This window comes from Lycorma delicatula, chromosome 2 (assembly GCF_047948215.1).
Source record: "Lycorma delicatula isolate Av1 chromosome 2, ASM4794821v1, whole genome shotgun sequence".
NCBI lineage: Eukaryota > Metazoa > Arthropoda > Insecta > Hemiptera > Fulgoridae > Lycorma > Lycorma delicatula.
Window position 1 is genome coordinate 210,022,838 of NC_134456.1, and position 26,736 is coordinate 210,049,573.

Genomic DNA, 26,736 nt, shown 5'->3' on the forward strand with positions numbered 1-26,736 from the left:
TAATGAAATAATATTACTTAAAAGGTAATAAATCTATAGAACCGCTATTTAAAAACTACGATAATGTGTTTACATTATCTCAAAGTCAAAATAAGTTTAAACGCATTCCACATATTTATTATAACACGATTTTAGATTAAAATCAAAAATGAAACGTCGGTAAATTATATCAAACACAAATGTAAAAAGAATAATATGTATATAAACCTAAACGGAAGTAAGAGAAAAAAACTAGAACCAGAAAATATGAAAGATCCTGCCGATACGATATTTTGAATTAAATTAGTTCTAAAAAGCGTAGCGGGTCGACAGGTTAAACAAAAAAGACGGCTGAGCAAACCGTAAGAACTAACGGGTACATGAACTTTCATTATTTTCTGATTTGCGGGCTAATCGACTCAACAGCCAAAATTTCATGAGGAAAATTGAGCTTGTTTGCGGTCCTTTAAATTCTTTAACTAAAACAAAACAGACCGATCGAAAAGCCGTTGTCATTTTTTTAATCCGTTTTACCGTTTTTTATCACACACGCCTTTGGGAAGATTAACGTAAACTGTAAATGAAAAAAAGATTTACGCATACAAAATTTTACAGTTTACGGCAAAACTGCAATTTTTTTATAAAACGATTATAATAGTAATAATTCGTGGTTTAGTAAAGGAGTATATTATCAAAGCAAACCGATAACTCCGGTCGGAAACGAGAAAATCGGTCACGATCTAAACGAATTACAGTAAAAGAAGGCATTGACTATGAAAATAATTTTGTTCCGTCAAATTTTTAGTTTGTGTATTTTTACTAGATTACTACGAATCTACGTCGTCCTATGAAACCGAGTGGTCTACACAGAGTCGGTAGACATTGAAACGGGATCAGACTGTTTGAGTCTTATCAAACCTTCGATACCTTTAAACTTGTTTGGCTTTATGACGTTTTATAAATTTTCACGTTTCTTGAAACGCTTTCAGTAAACTTTCCTTTAAAGTATTTCCACAACCAGAAGAGTTAAGCGAAAAATATACGAGAAATCGATAATCTTTTTAAGATATTTTTTCAAAATTAATGAGCATAATTGCATTTATGAGCGCGCAACATTATTCTTCTGTTATCGAATAATAATTAAGCTGATGAAATCTTTTTCCATTTAAAATTCACGATTTGAACGTAAATTATAATGAATATTTCGTTCATTTATAAAATAAAAAGTTTACAAACATTTTATTTATATAAAACGACGTTTACGATTTAGCTAAGACTTGAAATAAATGTAACGGAGATTCTCGAAGAACTCGTAAAGCAACCACTATTTTATATTAAATATTGTAAAAAAAAAAACTTATCAAAAACTCGGAAACGGATAAATCGGAAACTTTTTAAATTAATAACTTGAGATACGGGTGCACAAAAAAAAGGAAACTCAAAATTTATTTAAGGAACCTTAAAGCGATACTTGCAAACCTTTTTGAAGCAAATACTTCATCAGCGGCTCTTCAATAACAGTCGTAAGAAAAATTAATAAAGAATTTATCTTACCACAACGAAACGAACGCATAAAATAAACAGATGCGTTAAAAATTACAAAAGAATTCGTGAATAAAAAAAAAAAAATTTTTAATTAATCTACACTTGTAATTTTAGTAGCGTAACGAAAACCGCTTTGGCCAGGCTGACGACATGAACCCACAAGTCGGCTAAGGAGCCGCGAAGCTAAACTCACTGGTACGCTCAAAAAATAAAATTTGAAAAATGCAACGGGATTTTCCCGTTGAAAACTGTTAAAAAGCGGTAATAACATATTTGAATTCGTCGAGAGAATACGTTGACTTTTAAGTAGCGAAAATAAACTAATATATTAGAGAAACGTGTTTTTAAAAGCAAATACTTTCCATTTTCGCGTTATATATTTATTCCTAGAAATACGTATATAAGTGTTTTACGACTGACAAAGACCGTTTTTCAATTTTACGTTTGAAATATTTATCGCGAATGGACTTTTATGTATTTCAATTTCGTAACGTGTAACGACTGCAGACGATCTTCCGATGAACAACCCGAAAATGAGGTGCACGTTCCCACGAATAAAATCAACGTTGAGAGTAACGCCTTCACTCGGTCACCGTAGGCAATGGACGGTTAATGAAAACGACTACTTTTAAAGAAAGGAATACCGACTGTTTCTCTAGTTGCCGATAAACTCGTACTTTATGTAAGTTAGACAGGAGAAAACAATAATCGGTGTGCAATTTTAAGTTGTGAAAGAATCCTTTTTTAACACCTGTTTCTTCTCTTACCCCATAGTAATACGGGACTCTTCTTCACGGGCCTACCCGTTAAAACCCCGCTCTCCGTAGAACGCGGCTCGCCGGGTCCACTTTACGGTATTATTGCAGGACACATCTGGAGTCGTGTTGCATCCACACCGCCATTGCAGGTCCCACATCTCGAACTTATGGGGGATCCTGCAGTTTTTCTCTCTTTTGCCCTTGACCTTGGGCCGGAGACCATCCCAGGGGAGGCTCAGATGTAGTTACGCACCCCTGGACATCTGCCGACTTGATTCGGATGATTTTAACCGCATCGTGGACAATGCGTGCCACGATCGTTCGGTCTATAGCGTAATTTCGATGATGTTGTCTGGGGTAAGCGCGCCGAATTCTCTCCTGCATGCTAGCCTATACTGCAAGAACGGATCGCACACGAACACCGTGAGTTTACGGTATGCTCTTTCACGCAATAATCGCATTCCGCGGAGGGCCTCGGCGTCCACGCGTACAAGTACAGCTTAAAACACCGATGGCCGGTAAGAACCTGGGTCGATTTGTACCCTAGTTCTCCGTCTTTTCGGCACAGCCATATTTGCAGGTCCGAGATCGGTCTGTAGGTCCAACTGCCTTTCGCCGACTGATCCCATCTCTCTTGCCACCTGTGTACAAGCGATGTCTCTGTATCCACCTTACCCGCTCCCGTTACATACCTTTCCTCTTTCGAACGAGAATATCAAGGGACGAAAGTCCTACCGATACGCAGGCAGCACCCGGCGATCCTGTACCGGCAAAATCCAAGCTAGAGGCGTTGAACTTTCTGAACATAATAAGGAGGGAGTGTGTGAGCATGTAATGCATTCCACACTGTACTTTGTAGTATGTCCAGTCGTGCAGATATTTCTCCGTGCTCGCTGTAGGACTAAGTTGTACCGCCTGAAGATGTTGGTACAGGTTTTATTACCGTGTACCGATTGACGTTCAGATGAAACATGCGCCGGGAAGTGTACCGTTCTCACGAAAACAATTAAAAATGCTACAAAATATTTTACGGTTTGGAATACTCGTCCGGGATATCTACGTCGGTATTCTTCCATTGCAAAAACCGTACACAAAAATCATATTAGACTATTCTGTACGAGTGAAGACACTCGGCATTCTTCAATACAGAGAATTCAAAATGGAATTTTACTTTTTTAAATTCAGATTCAATTGGAAAAATGTAGGTACAGTTTAGAGTACAACAAATACAAAAGCAGTACGTAACTTGATTCTCGAAAATAACTAACACAAGCAAAAGTTATGTCAAAAACAACAAAACCACCTACCAGTTATTAACACGTTACCGCAATTTCATGATAACAATGAGTAGTATTCAAATTAAAGCAACCAGATAGTATTGCCAACCTTGTTTTTCAATAGTCTAAATTTATTATACTAAAAACAACTGCGTTTAATTTTTACAAATGCGTAACATTTTTCTGATTTATTTTCAGTAATAAAAGTTAATTTTTTCATACATTTTATTGCATAATTTTCTCACAATTAAATTCTGTAAAATTCTCGATAATAAAATTTAAACAAAGTTATGGTACTTCAAACCTAAAGAAATGTGTTCGTCAACAAATTTTTCTGTTTTACATTAGCTTTCATGGAAACTGCACAACTCCGTGGCGGAGTGGTAGCGTCTCGGCCTTTCATGCGGAGGTATCCGATTTGAATCCTGGTCAGGCATGACATTTTTCATGTGCTACAAAATTTACATTTGATATTCCCCTACACAAGCTTCGAGCTTATACAGTGAATTAATCAACCAAAAAAAAAAAATCTATACGGGAGATGAAGTTCCGAGACCTGTTTTATTCGATTTTTCAGATCAAAAAATGTAAGAAATCGTCTAGTTTACCCTTATATAACGATTTAAAAATTTAAATATGACCTCTTTTCACCGAGGGAATTGAAATCCGGGTAATAGTTTTCATTAGCCGTAACTCAATAAGAAACCAGTTTTCAGAGATATGTTTGTATGAACTTTTTTCCTTATTTCAAGCTCTAGAATCAGTTTCTAAATTGTCCCTTTTCTCCGGAACCATCTTGTATATGCACAGGTGATTCCAAATCGCACAGTAATCTCTCGAGAGATGATTTTATAGCCAAAAATAAGAAAAAGACTCTTTAAATAAACATAGGTCAAAAAACAGTTGGTTGGCGAGTTTCGGTTTGCGAAATATTTAGCTTTGCTTTCTGCTCCATCTGTGAAAATATTTGGGGTACAAATGGGGGGAGGGGGTAAATTTGATGCTTCCTAATGGGTTATTTAAAAAAAAAATTTTTTGGATTTATTTCATATTGATCTAAGAAACTGCTGAATAAGAGTGATCCCAAACCTGTATTTACCTCATTTAGGTTTTAAGAAGAACGAATCAAAGCGTGAAAACATTTTGTCGGAAAATATACTTCTTTGGGTTTGAAATAAAACAACTTTGTAGAGAATTTAATTGTGAGAAATTCACGAAAATAATATCTGTTGTAAAGCAAAATTGAGAATTCAACTTTAATTAGAAACAAAACACACAAACCGGATAGGCAAAGCAAGGCGATTTTAATCAATGTTTGAAAAACATAATTGTAAATGAAATTAAATAGAAAACTTATCGATAACAGAAAAAATGAATAAAACAAGATTTAAAAAAAATAACAAATCACATAACTCTTTGGTTTTTTTCTAAAAATTATTACATAGCAAACTGGTTACTTGATAACGCTGCTAATATTTCTTCAAAGCAGATACTCAATATGGTCGCTAATCTGTTCATTGGATAATTCACAGCTCGGCGAAACCATGCTAGCCGGGCAAGTCTACTATCATCTCCCGCCTGAGGTGGAGCCTTTACAGCCTCGCGATGGATGCATCGCAGCAAGAATGTCACACCACGACTAAGGGAAGGTCCTTGCATAGATTTATACAGGACTTAGGGGGATGGTGTGCCTCTACATTGTTTTTAAGGGCAACGGGTATCTAGGTGCTCTTCAACCATGTGAACTTGAACCAATATTTGTTTCAGTTCCGCCCGGCAGCTGATCAACTGTACGTCTGCGGGGAGGTCAAGTCGAACGAACATATGATGTTCGACTGCCCAGCTTGGGGGGGAGGGAGAACTCAGGCCACCCTGAAACGTAGAGGTCATGGGGAAAATTGGTCACTCATAAGCGGCGAGTCAATGTGGCGTGAGCCGCATTGTCGGACCGTGTGGGTGTTCTTTGATGACGTTGCTTTTTTCAACCGACATCAGTAGTTTATTTAAGGGAAAGATTCCTACCTCACTGCTGCGGAAAGCTACCCGAGAGTTATGGCTGGTCATCAGCCAATTAAAGCTCCAAGCTCTTTAATATTGGTGGACAGGTACTTGTTGGCATTCAGCGACCTAGGCGTGGCAGCGAATTGCTGTCTTGACGCGATAAGTTTAATTTATTGAATGCCATATATATTTTGGTAGTTTACGGGCCTACCCATTTTAGAATATATGACAAGTGGGCGATGGGACACGAAGAAAGTGGTGTGTGGCTCCACGCTTAGTTCGCTCACGCAATTAGGTTAGCTCTAGGAGCTAACCTGATTCGAGGCTCAGTAGCCGTTTGTGGCACAGACATTCGGTCTTATGCTTTTGGGCGACCGAATGGGGTGGTGGCGGAAGAAGATGTGCAAATCAATCGGTAAAAAAAAAAAGTCTACTATCATTATTATTATTATTATTCCTAGTAGTAACTGCAGCTTCTATTAAACGGCGTCTCAGTTCTTCTTGTGTGCCGATATGAGCGGAATAGTTTACCAACTTCATCCGATTCCAAAGGAAAACGTTCGCTGGCGTCAAATCGAGATGGCCATCTTACTGGTCTGTTTCGACTAATTCATCGCTTAATAAATGTTATTTAAATGATTCATCACATCGCGACAGTAGCGAGCAGGTGCACCTTCATTGAAAAATCCATATCTACAAATGGAATATGTCCCAAGAATTCCATCGGATTTTTTTGTAAAAAATGCAAATACCGCTCTCCATTGAGCCTTGGCTGTAAGAAAAAAGGGTCTGAAAATATCGCCAAGAACACTACTCCACACGTTAAACGAAAAACTTACAATATCTGTGAGATCGATAATTTACAATGCCGTTTCTCGTAAAACAAGATTCATCAGTAGTTAGAATATTACTTAATAAACCGGGATGATGTTCACATTTTCTAATTAACTACGACAGAACATTTCATCCGTTTATCAAAATCAGGCGGTAATAACTCCTGTAAACGTGTTGTATGGAACGGGTATAGCTCCTGTATGTTCACTACACACTCGATTGCGAAACACGAAAGCGATGCGACAACCTTCTAATGCTTGAGGTGGGAAATATTTGTTCCGCATTGGAATTTCTCACAAAACCTACGCGACCGTCATGGAATCGTTGCGGTTTAAGCATACCTGTTTGTCGATGTCGCCTCTCCAAAGCCTCGAATGTTTTACGATACGATACTCTTCGATATGGATAATTTTGCCGTACGCTCGCACAGCAGCCGATCCATTTTTATTTACTTCGCCATGAATTAACGATATGTCCGTCGACTCTCCAAATAAAAACAAATCTGTGGTATCACCCGTCGCGAATGAACGAAGAACGTACAATAACAGCAGAAACACCGCTTAAATGAATAATTAAACTTAATCGTCGATCAGCCGAACAATTTGGAATCACTTGCATGCATATTGTATTACTGTCAGCAATAGAATTTTTTTTTTGTGATAAATGTTAAGCACTTAAGTATCGGTTATACACAGAGCACTCGTTCCTCACGGCAGGTCCGCTTAAAAAGTTCAGTCACAAGTATTAATATGGCTATTATTCTTGGTAAATTTATCTTTACATTACAAGTTGAGCGCTTTTTAAAAGACTATTTTTTTTTTCAGTTAAAGTTTTTTATAAGATCAATACCGACAGACAGTATTCGCGTTCCTTTATGTTTCAGCTGTATCACGAATAAAGAAAGAATTTCTAAGGAATCATGATTATACGAAGTAGAGTAAAATATAGTCGGTTTTCTATTATTCAAAGAAAAAATAACGCCCACCAGAACCTTTGTTATCATGAAGAACGAAATATTACGTTCAATTAACGCGTTTCACTTCCAACTTGAAGACGCCCACTAGAAGTACAATCAAGAAGAAAATCGGGGAGGTATAAATTTATATTTCTTGTAAATAATGCTTTAACCAGTAATTTTAAGAGATGCTATTTTTACAATAGATCAAGTCATTCAAATTTTTTAAAACCGTCTGAAAGCTAACGAGAAATCTATCGCTATTCACTAATAATATAAGTTAATTTTGACATAATCTCTATTCTAGGATCGTATGTATAAACTAATAATTACTTTTAAAAAATGGTATTTATTACCGAATAATAAGAGCTTAATAATATCTAACGCTAAGAAAGAACACTCATATCGACACAGTAAATGCGTACGATAGTACGATGACGAAAATTCCACGCCAAAAATAACCAAGTTAATACTTTCAATTACCGACGAACATGTCATATACAAACAAATGAAGACTTTCCAATAATTGACTACCCGTTGGATTACCCAGGAACAATTTAAACTATTTATAACTTAACTCACACTCATATACCTTTATTAAGGGCACAGACATACACGCGCACACACAGAATTTTAAACATGATTAATCAATAACGAGTCGATTTGCACACTCGTACAGAAGTAATTTCTGTTTAATAAATTATTTTTAATGTACCTAGTATATTAAAGTTTAACCTATATTAAAATAAAAAACATCGAGTTTAAACTCTTTTTATAATCACGTTAAACGTGTAAAAAACATGTTTAAATGTTTTACATAAGGTAATGTGTAAGTATACACTAAATTTAATCGAAAGTATCCGGTACATTTTTGTATTCTTTGACATACAGTCAAGCAGAATAAGAATTCAAAGTTGCGTTCAAAACCACCGTGTACACGAAAAATGCTATTTCAAGCTAAAACGCAACTTATTAGGATTTTAAAGCTTTTCTTTTTTAACTTAATTTTTTTTTACAGATAATAAACCTGCCACTGCAGGACTTTCTTAAAACATCACAGTACTTACAACATGTTATTTCCTCAGGATAAAGTAACTAAAAAAAAAACACACAAATAAAATAAAATAAAATAAAATATTATTTTAGTTTTTGGTTTTCCATATAATTGCAGTAATTAAGAAGTAATTTTAACGGTACAACAAAATCAACGTCGTTTAATTGTCAACCATTATCGGCAGGAATACCCGGTAGATTAAATCGGAACATAAATGTTAAGGATGTTACCATTTTACTAAATTCGATAGTTAAATTAATTTGCATTCAAGTACGCCGTCTGTGTGTTTTTTTTAGATATCTTTTCACAAATATCTTCTCTATTCGTGTACCTTTCATTTTGGCGTTATATTTTTCATTACTGTTAAACCATTTTATGAATGACGAAGAGATTCCGGTAAAAAGAAAAAACACATTAGAACATCATTAACGGCAATATATCTTTCCTATTTATCTCGATAGATATTAAAAACTCAAAATGTTTGCTCGGGAATTCAAAAAGAAACGGCTAAGCCGTAAACAGAAATATGGGCCGTGGTTAATAATAATACTACAAACAAACGTTTTTCATTTACACAGTCGTACAGGCAAACTGTTAGTATTTTTATGAAAGAGCAGGCATCAATAGCTACCGAGAATGTAGTTCGGTACATTCCACCATTATCCCCGTGGAGAACGGTAGCCGTGCCTGAACGGAAAAGATGCCGTTCCTGAACGGGATTCGAACTCGGGACCTCCGCGCGAAATGTCGAGACTACCTACTCTGCCGCGGAGGTCGGAGATTAATAAATTATTAATAAAAAAAATTAAAGGTTGAATATTTAATAACGGTTTTCCATAAAAGCTTTCTTTGTTAAAAATTGACGGGCTGACGACAGAGTTACAGGTAACGGCGACAAAATTGTTCTTTTTCATCCACACCGGGCGGCAGAAAAAGTTTAAGGACAATTATAATAGTAATTATTTCTCTCATCTATCTGCCGTTGAAGTTAATCGTTCGATATTTATTACGGAGTAAGAAAAAGAAGCGTCGGAAAGCTTCGGAAATTCCACAACACCTAATTTCATTTATTTGATTTGTAGTCAAAATATATTTATCGTCAAGTTAAACTAATTATACTTATTAGTTAACATTTTTTGATGCGGAATACGAAAATAATTTTTCGAAATCGTTAGCTTTACGTAGTTTAAGACAAGAAATCCGGCTTAGAAATACCAGCAAACATGTCTCTTCTGACAAAAAAAAATCTTAACGATGGAAAATTTGATTTTTATTGCCAAATAACAACCGGAGGAAAGGAATTATTATCGCGATTTTGATATACGATACACAAGAAAATTACGTTTACTTCAAAGCGTATCGCGCACGAATAAATGGCAAATCGGCTCAAATTTATTAACCGACAAAATCTGTTATCCAATCCCACTGAAAAATGGTATTTACACTTTTACCTGCTACAAGGAAGTTTAAAAATAATAACGCACAAACAATCCGCGTTTCAATTATTTTATAGAATTATAATGATAAACGCCATTAAATAGGGCTGTTTTACAAACATGCTACTGTAATTTAACTACCCTACCCTGAATCAAGAGGACTGTCGCATCGGTCACACAGATTTATGTATATTAATTGTAAAATAATACTACTTACGACCCGGTGTTAAACTATACTTCTAAAACGTCAAAAATATTTCATATCTGTAATAAAATCGGCTACAGTATGCGTTAGGTAGCCCTTATTTTCTTAACGGAAGATAAGTGAAGCCGTAAAGATTAAAGGAAAACGAAGTAAAATATAGAAATTTAGAAGCGCTAGCAGCACTAACGTAAAAGGAAAAAAAGGAAAGCGGTGCGATCTAGTAACGAATATCGGAACTTTTTGTAACACTTACCCGCGGGAAAAAACAGAGGGCGACTCTGTTACCGTGGATCATCATCCTTAACCGTTTCGAAGAAGAAACGAATCATATAAGCGTTCAGCCGAGTTTACGCTATCTTTGGTGAAATATTTGGGAAGAAAAATAAAATTACCTTCTACGTAATCGTACCGTTTTACTAATTTCCTTGTTTGATTGAATCGCCCGAAAACCAAACATAATTTTATAAAACCAACCTGTAATAGCCGGCTTCTTTTTGCGAAAAATTACGCGTTATCTAAAAAATCCATACTTTTCAGTAAAAGCCGGCTACGATTAGCTTATTTCATACAACGACAAGATCAGGAGGGCGGTTACGTATGAATCCTGGTCAAGTAATTTTTGGTACGTTATAAAATCGGTATGACAATGAGAGGGGCTTAAAGAACGAAAACGGACCTTAGCTTGCCGTTTCAAAAATAGATAAATATACATCGCGACGCCGGTAATGTTTATTTTTTATTTCTAAAAGTCGACATCAAAAATCAGTTACCGAACTATGAATATAAGTAAATTTACTTTTTTTTAACACGTAAACAGCTGTTTTCTGATCGTCCAAGATCGCCGAATATTAAAAGTAAATTATATAAACGGTACGGTGTAATCAAAATTATTCTGCAGGCCCTTAAATAAATTTTAATTTCTTCCAGTAAGTGTCTCGCACTACACGTCAGCGTAATCAGGTTTTTCTGTATTTCAATTAACATCAATCAAATACGCGTTTAATTTACTGGAAGTTAAAATAGGAAATATTTAAAAATAATACGCATCTGCCAGGTCGACAAAGAAAAAAAAAGGAACAGAATAGAATATTCAATTATTGTTCGATGTAACTAATAACCAAATTATACTACCTTAATACTAAATTACGTTATTACTTAACCGCCTGCTGATTTCAACAGATTACCCGTCACCATTAATAAATTAGTTAGAATTTCAACAGATTACCCGCCACCTTTAATAAATTGGTTAGAACACATTGTATACATAAAATTGCCTGATTGTTCACTTTTATTTTATATTTTAGCCGCCGTTAAAAAAAAACTTACCCTATAAAAAAGTACCCTTCATCATTATAGGATTTAAAATAACAATAAAATTAAATTAAAACTTGATTGGCAACATATAAAATCGTATACAATATATATGTATGCGTTTCCTCAATCGTTATACGAAAAGAATCAGAATTGAATTCTGAAGAAAAAATATCTATGTAGATATTTTGCCAGATAACATAAGCCTCTATTTTAAGAATCCTGAGGTCTGACTTACATTATAAAGGTAAAAACTGAATATTACAATAATTTAAATGTTTTGTATCGCGCCGATGACGTTAAAGGAAATTTTTAAAATTATATTTAATGGAATTAACGACGAGACTATAAAAAGGGAAATTAGTTAAGCGTTCAAGAATTTATAGGTAGAAAAGCATAACGTAAAGGAAAGCAAATCTTACAGAGGGCGACTTCGAAACCTACATTTGATGAAAATAAGGGTTTAGTATCCCGCTACAGCACTTAAAACCGAAAATCTTACAATTAATTTTACACTACAACTAATTAATTTAGATGCCGATTCGATAAGCGTATCGTTTACGATTTATGTTAAATATAAAACTATAAATAGATTAGGAAGAGAAAGAAACTAAAGATAGAGTAGAAGTAGTATATAGTAGTTTGTGCGGAATGGTTTGTGAAGGTACCTGGAAGCGAAACCGTTGTACTCTTCAGGACTGTTGGGGGAAGTATCATCTTCGACTTCGCTGGGGGAGGTCATCCTGTCTCTTCTTTCGCCGGTCGTATTTCTCGTCACCGCCGAAGAGGAAGCTCGATCGAGGAAGTACGGGCGGTACGACTTAAAAAATCACTGCTACCGACAAAATATGTCGCCTACTACGCCGTGGAGTTGCGTCGTCGACGGGATGCCGGGTTCACTCTCTCACTCTCCCTCTCTCGCAATACGGATCTAAAACGGAAGACAAATGTTGTTTTGTTGACCGCTAAGCGCGGCACGAACCGGTCGTTAAATTAACGATGCCGGCGCGCGCGTATAATAATCTGAAACAAAGCGCTCGTTGAATAATAACGATAACAATGACGGCCGCACGTAAACCGAAGAAAAACAGAATTCGATCCTGTAAGGTGCTACAAATGAACGTTTCAAGGCCGATATAATTCGGAACTCGGCGGGCCACGATCTCTTTCCTCGCTATAAATCTCGAGGCGGAGCAGCCGCCAAGATCTACGATTTTCAACTCGAAGAAAGAAAACTTTTTTAAATCGAAAAAACATGGTATCGCCTACTTCATTGAAAACGCAATAAATATGCCATAAATTATTTTTAATACTTTAAATACAGGATGTAATCGTATCGTTAATTAAACTAACGCTAAAAAATATAAAAAACACTGCTTAAAAAAAGAACCCCCCCCCCCCGCCACGTTATTATAATTGGAAAAACTCGGAACGATTAGATAAAATACAGCAAAAACTCCCTTCCATGAGTTGTCGAGAATAAAAGCCTTAAAATAGGGGAGATATCCGTGAGAATAACAGCCTTCATCCGTAAACAGCGCCCCCGACGCCTACCCCAACCGAAACAGGGTTGCATATGTGAAGGAAAACAAGAGAAAAATCAATATAAAAGACTCTCACTCCCTCTACCGCGTGCCCTTAAAAGGATCCGTAACTCCTCCGATCGGGGTGGAAGAGAGCTAACGCTTTGAAACGAGTGAAAAAAAATTCGTACACCTTCCGACATTTTACTGGAGGTCGAACGGCAGCCTTGACGATTCGCGTTCCGAGAGATTCTAAATCAGACTAGTGACAACGGAAAACACATCTGCATCGGCGACGAAACCTTTTTACACACGCAGGACGATATAAAAACAACTTGTACGTCCAATATAAAATATATATATATATATATATATATATATAATAAAAAATATATTTAAAAAATTAACTTTTACACCGATCGATAATTCGTTTAAAAAACTTATTTTTTCGTTTAAATACACGTAAAAATATTATTTATCAGTAACAACAGGATTCTAGACGTATATCTATATATTCTTATCTTATCAAAGCGTATCTGTAATACGTGTCGGTAAACAGTTAACTAATAATCAGAATTACATTTTGGTAAACATCCACAATTCCCTTTATATTTTTAATTTAAGCAAACTACGCCAAGGGAAATATTGTTTATATGACTTAGATTTTAACGAATTATGTAGTAAATGATACGTTTAAAATTCAGTAAACGATAATAAACAATAAAAAAAAATTTTCGCATACGGACACGCAATTCTTATCAAGTCGAAAAGTTAAATCTTCAAATTCATTAACTGCAAAAATTGGACGTAAAGAAGATAAATCCTCTCTACGAGCTATAATTTACAAGCTCGTTACATTTTGTAAAAAAAAAAAAAAAAATTTACCAAATTTAACATTTTTCAACCCCCCCACTAAACAAAAACCACGTAGTACTGTATTCTCGTAATATTACATTTATATATACGAATGATGCATTAAAAATGTAAAAAATTTAACAATTAATCACCAAAATATGAAGGAAAGTAAAAATTTAGTTATCGATAAAAACGAAGAGGTAATCTAAAATTACCGTAAATCGAATCGAACAAAGAAACTTCTTCGGAGAAAAGGTTCGAAATCGTTACAAGAAAAAGTCCCAAAGACGACATTTTTGAGAAAAATAATTACAATAAAATATGAATTTACTTTGCCATATTTCACAGAAGCTTTGCCATCAACGTACAAGAAACTAACCGTTTAACCAAAAGTACAACCGAGTACAAGCATCAGAAGAAATATTATGAAAATAATCTAGCGCGAGTATCGAGCCGATTATAAAAAATGAAAAGGGAGAAAAAACACTATTAAAAATTTTCAGTAATAACGTATAAGCTAAATAAGTATAACTTAGTTTCCCGCAGAATCGAACGTTTTCTGGACAGTTTGATTGTCTATAAATATATTTCGTAACTAAAAAATTACGGTACAGCTGTGAAATCTCGCTAAGTAGATTCCCGTTTCGCATTTCACTGTAACTAATTTTCGTAAAAAAAATGTTGTTTTTGGGGTGTTTTCTGTAACAATTTCTAACCTTTTTTCTAAAGGGATTATTTCTTAACGATACCCGGAATCGAATCGATTAAGGGCAACAAAAGAAGGCTAAATTTTACAAAAGGAAATACGGGAAAATAACCATATACAAGATCCGAATCGATTCTTAATCGATCCGGCAATAATTATTCGATCGAATTAAGAGACAAATAAGAGAAGAAATTAAATAACCGAACGCAGAGATTAGCTTATGTGCAGGTGAAAAAAAGATTCTTAAAAAATTTATCAGACACAAAACTGTAAAAAGATGCAAAAACAGAAGAATTACAGCGGAAGAAAAACTATCGCACACTCGGGCAAGAATGCTATTAACTCTCAAATTACTCCACGTAACAAGCTTATTTCGAGTTAAAATTTAATTTTTTACCTTTTATAACATTCCACGTTCGTGAAAAAAGGACCGGTTAATGATTTTCTAAAACGATGAAATATTTAAAACCCCGTTTCTAATTTAACGATTTTATACATTACTCTTTACAGTTAAAGACTATTCGTTACGTACAACCTAATAAAAAACCCAGAAAAAAAATCAAGTTCGAAGAGATAAGGGAAGATTTAAAAAAAATATATTTCACGGTTCCTTCAATCGTGAACTTCTTTAATTTTAAACACCAAACCGTTAAAATTTAAACGGAAGTCGGATTGCAGGTGTTTTTTTTTCTTTCAAAAGAAAGTAATTAATTTTTAATGAGATATTATGAATTAAAATAAAAAATCCAATAAAAATTCTTAACTCTCCTTGAAGGGTCGTTGACCTGGTGTTTTTTATATTAATAGGACGGAAGGGGTTTTGTAACCTTCGTAAGTCCTAAACGCGTCACTCAACCGGACAAAAAAGCAACGAGGGGGTTGGATACCAACTATTTGCAGAACACAGTAATCAGTTTATCCTTTTTTTTAATTTATTTTTCCAAGAACTAAACGTTCTTAATTAGTTAATATATACATTAAGTAATTATTTTAATATTTAAAAAATCAACTCGTATCGATTCTTATAATCGAATAACTAAATAATCAACTTATCTTTTAAGTTTGGGTAAATACTTTCTTTAACGGGGTAATACACAGCATATACACTATATCGTAGTACATAAGAAATAAAATTTAAAGAAAATTACATAATTACGATGTTTTATAACGAAAACTCTTAATTATTTTATTATTATAATAGCAATATTAACCGACTTAATGATAACAATAAAGTAATCGCGAGATACTAATGTTTTAATTATTATTTTTTTATTACAATTTGCAAGTTTTTCCACAATGAAAAATAAACAGGTAGAATTATTAAAGAGAAACGTACGTTTTTATACGTGGTATAAAGCACTTATCGAACGCCTAAAATAAAAAGTTTAATTTAAAAAAACCTTATTCTCAAAACATGTTAACAGAACGTCAGAATGGCGGGCGTTTCAATATTTCTCCCTACAGATAGCAGAGCCTGGACAATGTCCCTTGCTGCTGTATCTTTCTATTATCGGACGGATTTCATGGATTCCCAAAAGATGTGAATACTTTTAATCGGGCTTTTGAAAGAGATTTTTATCGTTAGAATAATCATCCCGTTATTTAGTTTTATTTAATAAATGAAAATTGAATACAAAGGAAACGATTAAAAATAACTTCTTCGATTTTCTCCTACATTTCCGTTATAAAAAATAAATAAAAATGTTTGTAGTTAACGTAAAATATGAACTTTTTCAAACTTAATGCTGTGATTTTTAGATTTTTCAAACTGTCGGAAATGTTATACCTCACCAACACTTTACAATAAGGTGTACTATATCGCAACTTTTTGAAGGAAAATACGTATACAGACTAGTAAAACACGAAAAGCTTTATTTGATTTTTCAGAATTTAGTATTTTTGAAACTTCCATTTTCGGTTCCTTCTAGAAAAGCGACGATGTTTGTAAACACTATTTAAGATGGTTTACCGCGCAGCTGCCGATTTTCATCATCTGAACGAACGCACGTGGTCTCTTTTATACGTACAGATGACAAAGAAAAGATAATTTTATACGATTAATAAATTTTCGTGTCTCGGAAACGGGTAAAAGATATAAATTTAGGGCTAAAATTAATTAAATATTTATAATTCTTTATAAATATTTAATATTTATAATTTGATTACATATTAACAAATGTTATTAAAACGATACTAATAACGTATAACGGATGGATTATTAATGGATGTACCCTAACCACCGGTTAAGAAATAATGATAAAATAAAAAATCACGATAGTTTCTACCGTTCGCTGCAAAACGCAAACTGCAAAGTAAAATACGGAATTAAGACGTAAGTTAAAATATAACATTAAAAGAGATGAATTCATCGTTACAACGGTATTTTATCGAAGGTATAAACATAATAACAATTAAGCGTAAAGCAGCGGTTTTCAAAAGTAATCCCTAAAAGTCGACCTACAGTCTTTAGTAGTTTATAATAATTTATTAAAAGATAAAGTTTCACGCGTATTTCTTAGTTATTAAGTTTCCGTTACTAAATAATGTGTTAAATTCAATTCCTAAACCGTATACGTTTTAAAACTAAGATTAATTTAAACAGATTGAAAAGAACGTGTAGCATTCTTCCGGAGATTGACTCTTCCGATGAAAGTACAGACAGCTTAGATCGCCGATATAGGAAATTTCGGTGCATGAAGGTAGGGAAATATACGATAAAAATTTAAGTTAACGAAAAAACAATCGTATAATATCGACTAAAGATAATAAAATGAAAACGAATTAAGTTTAAAAAAAAAACTATCTACATATATCACTTTAAAATATATTTCAAAATTTTACTGTCGTAAAGAGCCTATAAGCAAAACTTTATTAAAGAAAATCCTAAAATAAAACGTCCAGAGACAATACGACGGAATTTATCTTTAAAAGAAAAAGAAACAAATATAAACTATATAAAAATAAAAAAAATCACCAAAACCGCGATAGTTTTACTGAAAAAAAGGTACGACTAAAAAACTTGATAAAATAATAATGCAAACGCAATATTTAATCGACGATTCGTGCTGTCATCTTTGCACATAACCGACGAGAAGAGAATAATATGTTACATTTACTTAACGATAATACGTTATATTTACTTCCTGTAAGATAAGCGTAGAATCACGACCTCGAACAAGGTTCAATTCGGAAGGATCTGCTTATAGTCCGAACGAACGCGTACAAACTTCATATAATCTGTAAATAACGGGTTTTCCTTAGGGTATTAAAACACGTTCGTTAACGGATCTACGGAATGATAAACTTTAACTGCAGTTATTTGCGTCTTTAGATGCGAAAAAACAGACCATTTCCGTCGAGGGCGAAGTCGGTCCGAACGTACGAACTGTGACTGCGGGTAAACGCACCCTACACGGAGGTTTCTCGGAGAAATATTCCTTAGGCCGGAGCTGTTAATTTTACTCTATCACGAGCGAGAAAATCAACCTCGATTCGTTTTCAAAATTTTATCTTGTCTGACAAAAAACTTCAACGTTTTAGCATCATGAAGGACGCGGGCGACTTTGGATGTACTGTCTTGCGATGGACGAATCCAAGAAATTCGTTTACAAATTTTCTAACCGTAACACCCTTTCCGTAATATATTCTGAAAGACAGTAAATTTATGAAAAATTAAATTCGTTCTGTAAACGTGATCCTCGATAATATATTAAATCGATATAAGCGGTTCGACGATACGATTAACAGTTTGTAAGAAATAACTGTTAAAAAGAACACTACTGAAACGTGCGATGTTTCACAAGCGGAAGCTTTACGATCTTATTCGTTGATGTAAACGTTAATATAATTACTGCAAAGACTAATCCAGAACACGCAAAATGCAATTTAGATTTTTTAAATATTTTTAAGAACAAACGTGTCTACCTGATAACTCTAAAAGAAAATCTCTGAAAAGAAAGTTGACTCGTTGAGAGAATAATCGGTATCATTTTTTGGTTTCAAAAAAATCACATAGAGCCGATTGTCACGTCAGTTGTAGCAGCACTTGCGTTTGATCGTTCGGGTTACGAGTTTGAATCGCGGTAAGATTCAACTGCTTACACGATTCAAGAATTGAATTAGAATTTCCACGTTGTACTCTCCCAAGATAACCGATTACGAACTGAATTTTTACTTTTAAAACTATAATGTTAAGCGTACAACAAACAGAAAATAACCGAAGCAACCATTACGACCGTGATTAACAATTATTACAACATTACGTAAATTTTATTTCGGGTGCTTTCTTAGGAACGACATCGTCAAGTACGATAGATATCTGGTTTTAAAAAAATGAAACTTGATTTCAACAGCTTCACTAACCGTATTTTAAGTTACAGATTTCAAAAATCGTATTCTTTTTTTAAGTAAACGTTAATATTTTAAATTCCCAATGATTTACGAAACTTTGAATCTCAGTAATAAAACCAATATTATATATATATACATATATACTATTCACTTCAGTTGTTCATCCCAGATCGACGTACTCTGAGGAATATCTACTGTTTTCAGAATTTTTGAAGGACATAACAATTTTATCTCGTTCAATTTTAAGGGAAAACCATTGTAAGTTTTCTAAACACACTGCAGCGATTAAATTAATAACATATTTGCAATAGAAGGGATTATACGAAGTTTTTATCGCTTCAAAAAACCACATTATTATAAATGTATACAATATGAACAATAATCATTACGCTAAAGATAACATATTCCCGCGAAATTTATGAATTCCGATAGATACGTACCGGGTAGAAAGAGTTTTTATAAAGTAGATTTTTTTTAACGCCTGGATTAACCGTATAGTTATTACAGACAATAATACTAAAATTAAACAGCTATGAACGATTTATTTGAAATAGTTACGTACGAAAACCTCGCTCGCGTAGTACAAATTTAACGATTAAAAAATACGTTTGGAATATTGTTTTTAATAAATAAGATGTTCACCTACATTCTACGTGTGTGTTTGATAAAAGTAACCTAATGTAAATCATAAAGACCCCGTACGTATAACCGGGATCGCGATGACACTAGGGTTTCTCTTCCTATTATTTTATAACTGAAATAGTTAAATTACTTTATGAATTATTAAAAATGAATTCAAACCGGCTTGTTGTAACGATACATTAGTTTACGATACGTAATTCTTACGAAGCCCGACGGTTACCTAAAAGTTTACAAACGATCCTGTTTAATAGAAAGTTAGGAAAAATACATCGTTCAAAAGGATGTAAACACTAAATTATCGTCAAAATAACGCTACGATAATTAAATTTAAGTCGTTTAGATTTCTTCTATAACAAACCTTCTTAACCGACTCGATACCTAAAGCGAATTTCTCATTAAAAGGAAAAATTATATCTAGGAATTTAAAATGTTTTACGACTATTTAACCGTAAATTTATCACCGACTTTTAATGCAAAATTAAATTTACTATAAAGCAAACCGTTAATTTACAGCATTTTTATGATACGTATCGTAGCAGACACCTCATGGACGTGTAAATTACATTCGATGAAAATCATACGGGAAAATATTAAATATAAAAAACATATATAAACCGGTTGATTTTTGAGAAAAAACAAAAAAAAAACTTAAATATTTAACGCATCCTTTTCCTGGAAACAAAAACCCAACGTATATAAGTTTGTTTTAACAAATGATAAAACTTGAATAAAATTAAACTATTTCCATTTTAGAACCTTAAACGAGGAATCGACGATCCTCTATCCCGCTGACGTGAAAACGATTTAATTTTTAGAAAAAATTTTAAATAATTTAAAACCGAAACAAATCACAATTATTATCGATCGACTAATCGGACGGTGTTATGGATATAGCAATACTTTTTGGATAGCTTCGACATTTTTATTCTGTATGATTTGTAAATAAAATACACCGGCTTACAATAATTTTAAACGATTTAGAATTTTTTAATTATAATATACGATTAAAATGTTATCTTCGCTAAATCAGAATTTACGGGCATAATAAAAGAGATAAACGGATCGGTAATAATAAAATTATAACGATTTAAACTTATCCTAAAAGTTTTAATTTATACAAAACGTAAGAGAAATCAAATCTACTTTGAAAGAATTATAATTAAACGAGTAACAAAACTTTCCCGCGTATTAATCACGAAAAAGGTAACCGAACGCGATTATAACTTATCGATTATTATTTTTGTATACGATTTTCACTTCGATGTATCATCGTATTGTATTTTTCGCCTGACAGAGGTTTAACTTTGATTAGTCAGAGAGCTCTGCGGCTGTTGAACGGCGTCTATATGACGTCAACAAAATAAAATAACATAAAGTCTGTCTAGCCAGGAAGATGAGATGAGGCAGGGTATTTTTAGTTAGGATCCAGACCGCAAAAGAGTTGACTGCGATCCAGAATAAACGTAACGCACACAAAGATGAATTCAAAAGTCTGCGGCTATATTTTTATCCTATATCCATGCGACTGTGGCGGCCGCTTCAAAAAATTTCAAAGAATTAAACCGTTCTTAATCTTAATAATAAATTATTAATGATCCGATATAATCCGAACTTTAAATAAATAAAAACTATTTGATGTACAACAAAATTCAAAAATATTTAAGATTAATGAATATTTTATAAAAAAAGTTAATAAATAACATTTTTTAAACCCGGAAACTTAACAGAAACAAATAAAATATCAACCTAAGATGATCGGACAATTTTTTAACATATTGTTTACACAATACTAGTATAGTGTTATGAATCGGAGAAAAATCTCTAAAAGCTTATGATCAACCCTTAAAGACTCCGATAAAAAAATTCCAAAATTCACGAAATTTTTAAAGACAAATATTCTAAGTTTTATTACGATAACGAACACGATACTGCGAGGAGATTTCTGTAAGTTAATTTTTTATGATTTCATCTATTATTTTTAATCCGTGAAATGGAAATTAATATTTTACGCAAAATATTGTCGGGTACAATAAAATACGTTGTAAAAAAAGCGCAATTAAAACTACCACAAAAATAGATTATTCTCTTTTAAATTCAGTTTTCATAAACGAAGAGATTAAGATTTACTCGATTTATAAGAACTTTTAGTAAAAAAAATAACAAAACGCTCAAAAACTGTTCGCAAATATTCCAACTAAAATATAGAACTACAGATAGAACTGTTAAAGACTATTATCATTACATAGGCGTAAAATAGTCAATTAAACAAAAAGAAAAAATTGTAAAACAGCAGAATAGAATTAATATTTTTTAAGCGCTATAAATCTGGATCGATTTGAAATCATAGTTAAGATATTTTTATACCCGAATTAAACTTTCGATCGGGATTACCCACGACAACCGTTATATTCGTTTCGATAAAACATTTAAAAAAGTACTACTCGCTTAATAGCGCTTTGAAAGTACGGTTAATTTGTTATTATTTCTGGTTTTTTTTTTCAATTACTTTAATCGCATTCTTTTGCTACAGCGCCGGTTGATAATGAACAATGGAAATCGTTATCCAGAAGAGTTATTAAAACTTTTGTATATGCTTTTATGGCGTTTTTTCTACGTAAATATAATTTCTTTTTAATACAGGTTAATTCAAAACTATAATAAAATACTTGCGCTACCGCAAACCGACAAAGATTAAAAATGAGGACGCAAGTAACAAAATATTACTACTAGCGCGACGTTTATAGTTGTACATAAAAACAGCGACGATATTAATTTAGAAATATAAATTCTTATGATGACAAACCGCACTGAAATTTATTTTTTAATAATTTATTTAAAAAAACGCGTTAAATTATACACATCTTTAATTATACAAATTATACACAAATTTTAACACATCACCAAAGAAATCCAGAAAGAGAGATTATACGTAACGTACGTATAAATAACGTAAAAAAAACCCAGAAGGAATTAAGAAGATACACTTAATAAACGTAACGTGCGAACATTCTAGGGCTGAATACTTGACAAAAAAATTCATAAAGCGTTAATTATCAGTAATAACGGTCGCCCTGCCCACAGTAAAATTTAAAAAAAAATATAAACTTCAAAACGTTAAACGCAATTTTTTTAATTTCATATATATCTAACGGTAATCACTATTATTTATAATTGCAATTCCTGTAAACAAATTTCCTTTTTATTTTCTCACGCGCTTAAACTTACAATATTTTTTTATTATCGGAAGGCGCGATAAAATTTACGTATATGTAAGAATCGTCATTATTTTTCTCTTAAATCGATTAAATAATGTTTCATAATATATTCTAAATAGATACGACAATCGTATTTTTAATTTTTGCAACGTAAACGGAACGTACTCAAGAACAATATTCAAATACTTACGTAAAAAAAAAACACACGAGAAGATAAATCCGCTTAAAAATAACTACGAAGTAACATAAAACAAAAATTACAACCGTCTGATCGCTTTAGGTTGATATTTATGGATGTATATATAATTAAGAACAAACACTTGTACGGTTACGCAAAAAACAATGTTACACATATAAAAATAGCGGGAGGGGTAGAGAATTTTAAATTATTCTTTATTATTAATTATTTTAAATGAAAAATATTTACGTAACTGTTCGACCGAAATACATGGAAATAAAATCCTTACATTTTTAATGTAATAAATACGGGTTTAATTTCAAAAAATTCTATTTATCATTATTACGGTAATTTCTAATTTTCCTAAGTACCCGGAATTAAAAATATTATATTTTACAGTTTAAAACCGCCGTATATTGTTTTCCCAAATAAAAAATAGATAGTTACAAATTAAGATACAAAAAATCAATTTCGAAAAAAAAATTCACCGTAACTGTAAACGACGACTAGTCTTTAGTATTATTTTAAAATATAAAATTAATGACGGGTGATTTCAATGGCAAATAAACAGTTCGACGGAAAATTAATCGAAAATAAGTTTAAAAATCGTCACACAGACTGAACTTAACACATTTTATATTTCCGTTTTAAAAATATTAAAAATAAAATTACAAGATGACCGCACGCACGCGAAAATTTTATAACGGCTTAAAACACATATAACGAAGTGAAAAATACAAACAGATCGACGATTTTCACGACTTAAATTTACTTCGGATTCGAATAACGATGAAATACTTTACGATAAAACAAATAACGAGGGAGAAAATCCGGCAAGAGAATTTTTGTCGCGGACTACGTAACCAAAACGTAAGCGGAAGCGCGTTTTAATATTTTACGAACGATTCGACGAACTTACACGTACACGACGAGCGCACACAAACTTGTAAACCGCATTCGTACAAAAGAATTTAGTTGTTATCCGATAATTTTTTTACAGGTCGCAGAAACATGAATAAATATGGATGTAAAACATTTTCACACTGTCTGTCCGGAAAAAAAAGCGAGAAAATCAAAAAAATAAAAATCCCGTAACCCGACAGTCGTCTTTCCTTTCTAAGCGACTATTAAATCGTCGTTTCACTATTTTAAATATCTTAGTATTATTGGACGAATACAGATTAAGAAAAAAAAACTCTTAAAATTTACTCGTATTTATTTTCAAACGAATAAAATGACGCTAATTATTTCTAGTATAAAACGTTGTCGGATTATAATATTCAAACTAAAATTACGAACTCTTATCAAAAATCGATTAACGATAAAATATAACCGAAGAAACGTACCAAATTACTTTATCCGGTTACGATACATAATCTTATCTATATGATTCACCCGTATTTAACATTTTTAGTTTATTTAAAGATTATAAAAAAAAATTGGAATATTTTTTTAATTTGAACCCGTTCAAAAAAACACAATCGCACGCCGGCGATCCGATACAAAAGGTTTAATTATTTAACGAATTAATATTCTCTGAATATGTTAATTTCATCGTTTAAAGCGACAAAAATAAATAAATTAGAAACCGCTTAGTTTAAAAACTAAACGGGTTTTTATAAAGGAAAATATCCGAATTAGAATCTTAAAAGAGTAATCGCAAATCGTTTAAGGGTTTAAAAATCGGTTGTAAGACGCAAAAAATGTTACCGTATCGAATTACAAACCGGGGATAAAAATTATACCGAACAAAGTATAAAAGTTTTTCGATTACGAAACGTAACTTAGGCACCGTTATTGAGTAAGGAACGTTCGATTCACGAATCCAAATCGCAATCCGTCATCGACGATAAAAGAATATCTTTCTCGATAATGCGCTACGGAAAACCACACACCGAAGTTTACAAAGAAAATTCATAATACCTAACGGTCAAATCGATTATACGAGCGTATATCCCTTCACGATTTCAAAATACACACAAACGAACACACAAAAAACATATATATACCTTAATCGTATATGTATGTACATCAAAGGGTGAGAAACTGGAGGTCACTGTAGGTCACTTCCTGAACTAGGTGGGAAAACAAGTTTTCAAGACGGTCAGGACAAACCCTCACATTCTTACAACCCTCCTACACAAACACACGATGCGAATACAATAGGCGTATTAAAATTACAAGCGTTATATTAACACAATGAAAATGTATTTTCCTGAGATGTCGTATGAAAAATTTATTTAAAGCCGAGAACGTTTATCCGATGAATACGAACGTAATGCGATTCATAACTTACAAGCTTTATTAAATTTAGAAAAAGAAAAAAATTAATAACGTATTAACATTAAAAATAATAATTCGATAGCTTCGGTACGTTTGAAAATCGTAATTAAAAATAAAATAATAAGAAATCAACACACACGATTATTAAGTAACGACGAATGAAAATAGTTTCGACCGGAATTCAAAGCGGCGCTTAAAGGCTATTTAGATCGGTAACATTCCGTTCCACTGAATACCGGTTTTGTGGGCGTATAGACTTCCGGTCGAGTTACGAAGAATAACGCCGGGTGTTTTAAAGAAAACGTACACCCGCGCCGAACCGGCCGCGAGAGTTTTGATTTTTTCTTTTAACTATAATATAACGATTTTAAATAAATTACGGACACTCCCGACGAAAGCGTATGAATAGCATTACGTTCTGTATTAATCGCAGACAGTGTGAAACGACACGTATTATATGCTATCAAAACAATATATACCGGTGTCACCGAAGTAAGAAGGAGGCGCTCGACTTCGACGACCGGAATCGAAACGAAGCGATGAAAGTTCGTTAAATCACAAAGAAAAGTCACTTTAACTAAAATACTAGAAACTCGAAGCGCACACAAATTCTTAACCGCAGCGACACATCCTGTCGAAAGACGCCCTTACACAGAAAAAGACCGAAGATTCTAACAACACCGGCCGGCTCGGTGGGGATAGGCGGTTCCCCTTCCAACTAGGCGTACGCTGCTGCACTCTAGCGGCCGGCTGCGCGATTTCACTCCCCTCCTGACGACCAAGTTCATCATTTCTCCTTGACGGGGAGTGGAATGTCCGCCATTTTAAAATCCGCAAATTAAAATGGCGACCCCTCCGCCCTAAGGGTGGTAGCACCCCGTGACGCCGTCTCTATAGTAATACACGCCGGCTTTAAATAAAGCATACGGTATCTACTACATTATTACGTATTCGACGCGTCTTGCCGATTACAAACAAATAATCGCGTTCCAAATAAATACAGAAGATACGTAAAACGGATTATAAAAATCGGTAAAATTCGGCGCCGTTACGTAGAACATTTTTATCGTATTTACCTAAGTTTTAACGTTTCAAATAAACAAAGATTTCCGCTTCTCTACCTTATACGGAATAAAATAAAAACGTTACGGAGACCGTCGACTAAATATTGCACCGGCTGATTGTATAGCGTAACATATCTAACGTTAAGACGAAACAACCGAGACGATGTTCTCCTTTAATCGGTTATTAGACGTTTATTTAATTTTAATTAACGACAGAATTTAAAAATCGTACCGTTAAGACGACGAAGTGCAATAATCGAGTAGAAGTGAAGCGAATATCGGAACCTACATAAAGCCCACGACTCGTACGCGTGACGAACGATAAACCTTAATAAAAGACAGAATACAAAAAAACGATCAGATACGTAACTTAAAACGTAAAGAATTAAAAAATACTGCTTCGATATCGTAACAGATTACAAAATAAAAAGGAAAACTAAAACGCCCCTTATTTACCGAACGGCAAACCTTGCCCTTCGTTTCATAATTCGATGAAAAATCAAATTAATATCGAAAATATTAGTTTTACAAAAGTTTCGATAAACGATAAACTATTAAAGACGAC

General features: G+C 33.3%; 1 protein-coding gene across 4 annotated transcripts in view; it reads right to left on the minus strand.

Moving 5' to 3' along the window:
- Nucleotides 1-26,736, minus strand: part of Imp (IGF-II mRNA-binding protein) — a 227,493-nt gene that overhangs the window by 92,011 nt on the left and 108,746 nt on the right. For 2 of the 4 annotated variants that reach the window (XM_075357135.1, XM_075357134.1), the window contains exons 1-2: nt 25,587-25,744; nt 12,024-12,286 (exon numbers count right to left, since the gene is read on the minus strand). The exons of the other annotated variants lie outside the window; for them this stretch is intronic. In XM_075357135.1, the coding sequence (XP_075213250.1) occupies nt 12,024-12,097 (74 nt within the window). In that variant the 5' untranslated portion in view covers nt 12,098-12,286; nt 25,587-25,744. Of the gene's footprint in view, nt 1-12,023; nt 12,287-25,586; nt 25,745-26,736 lie in introns of those variants that run through there. 4 annotated transcript variants of the gene reach the window in all.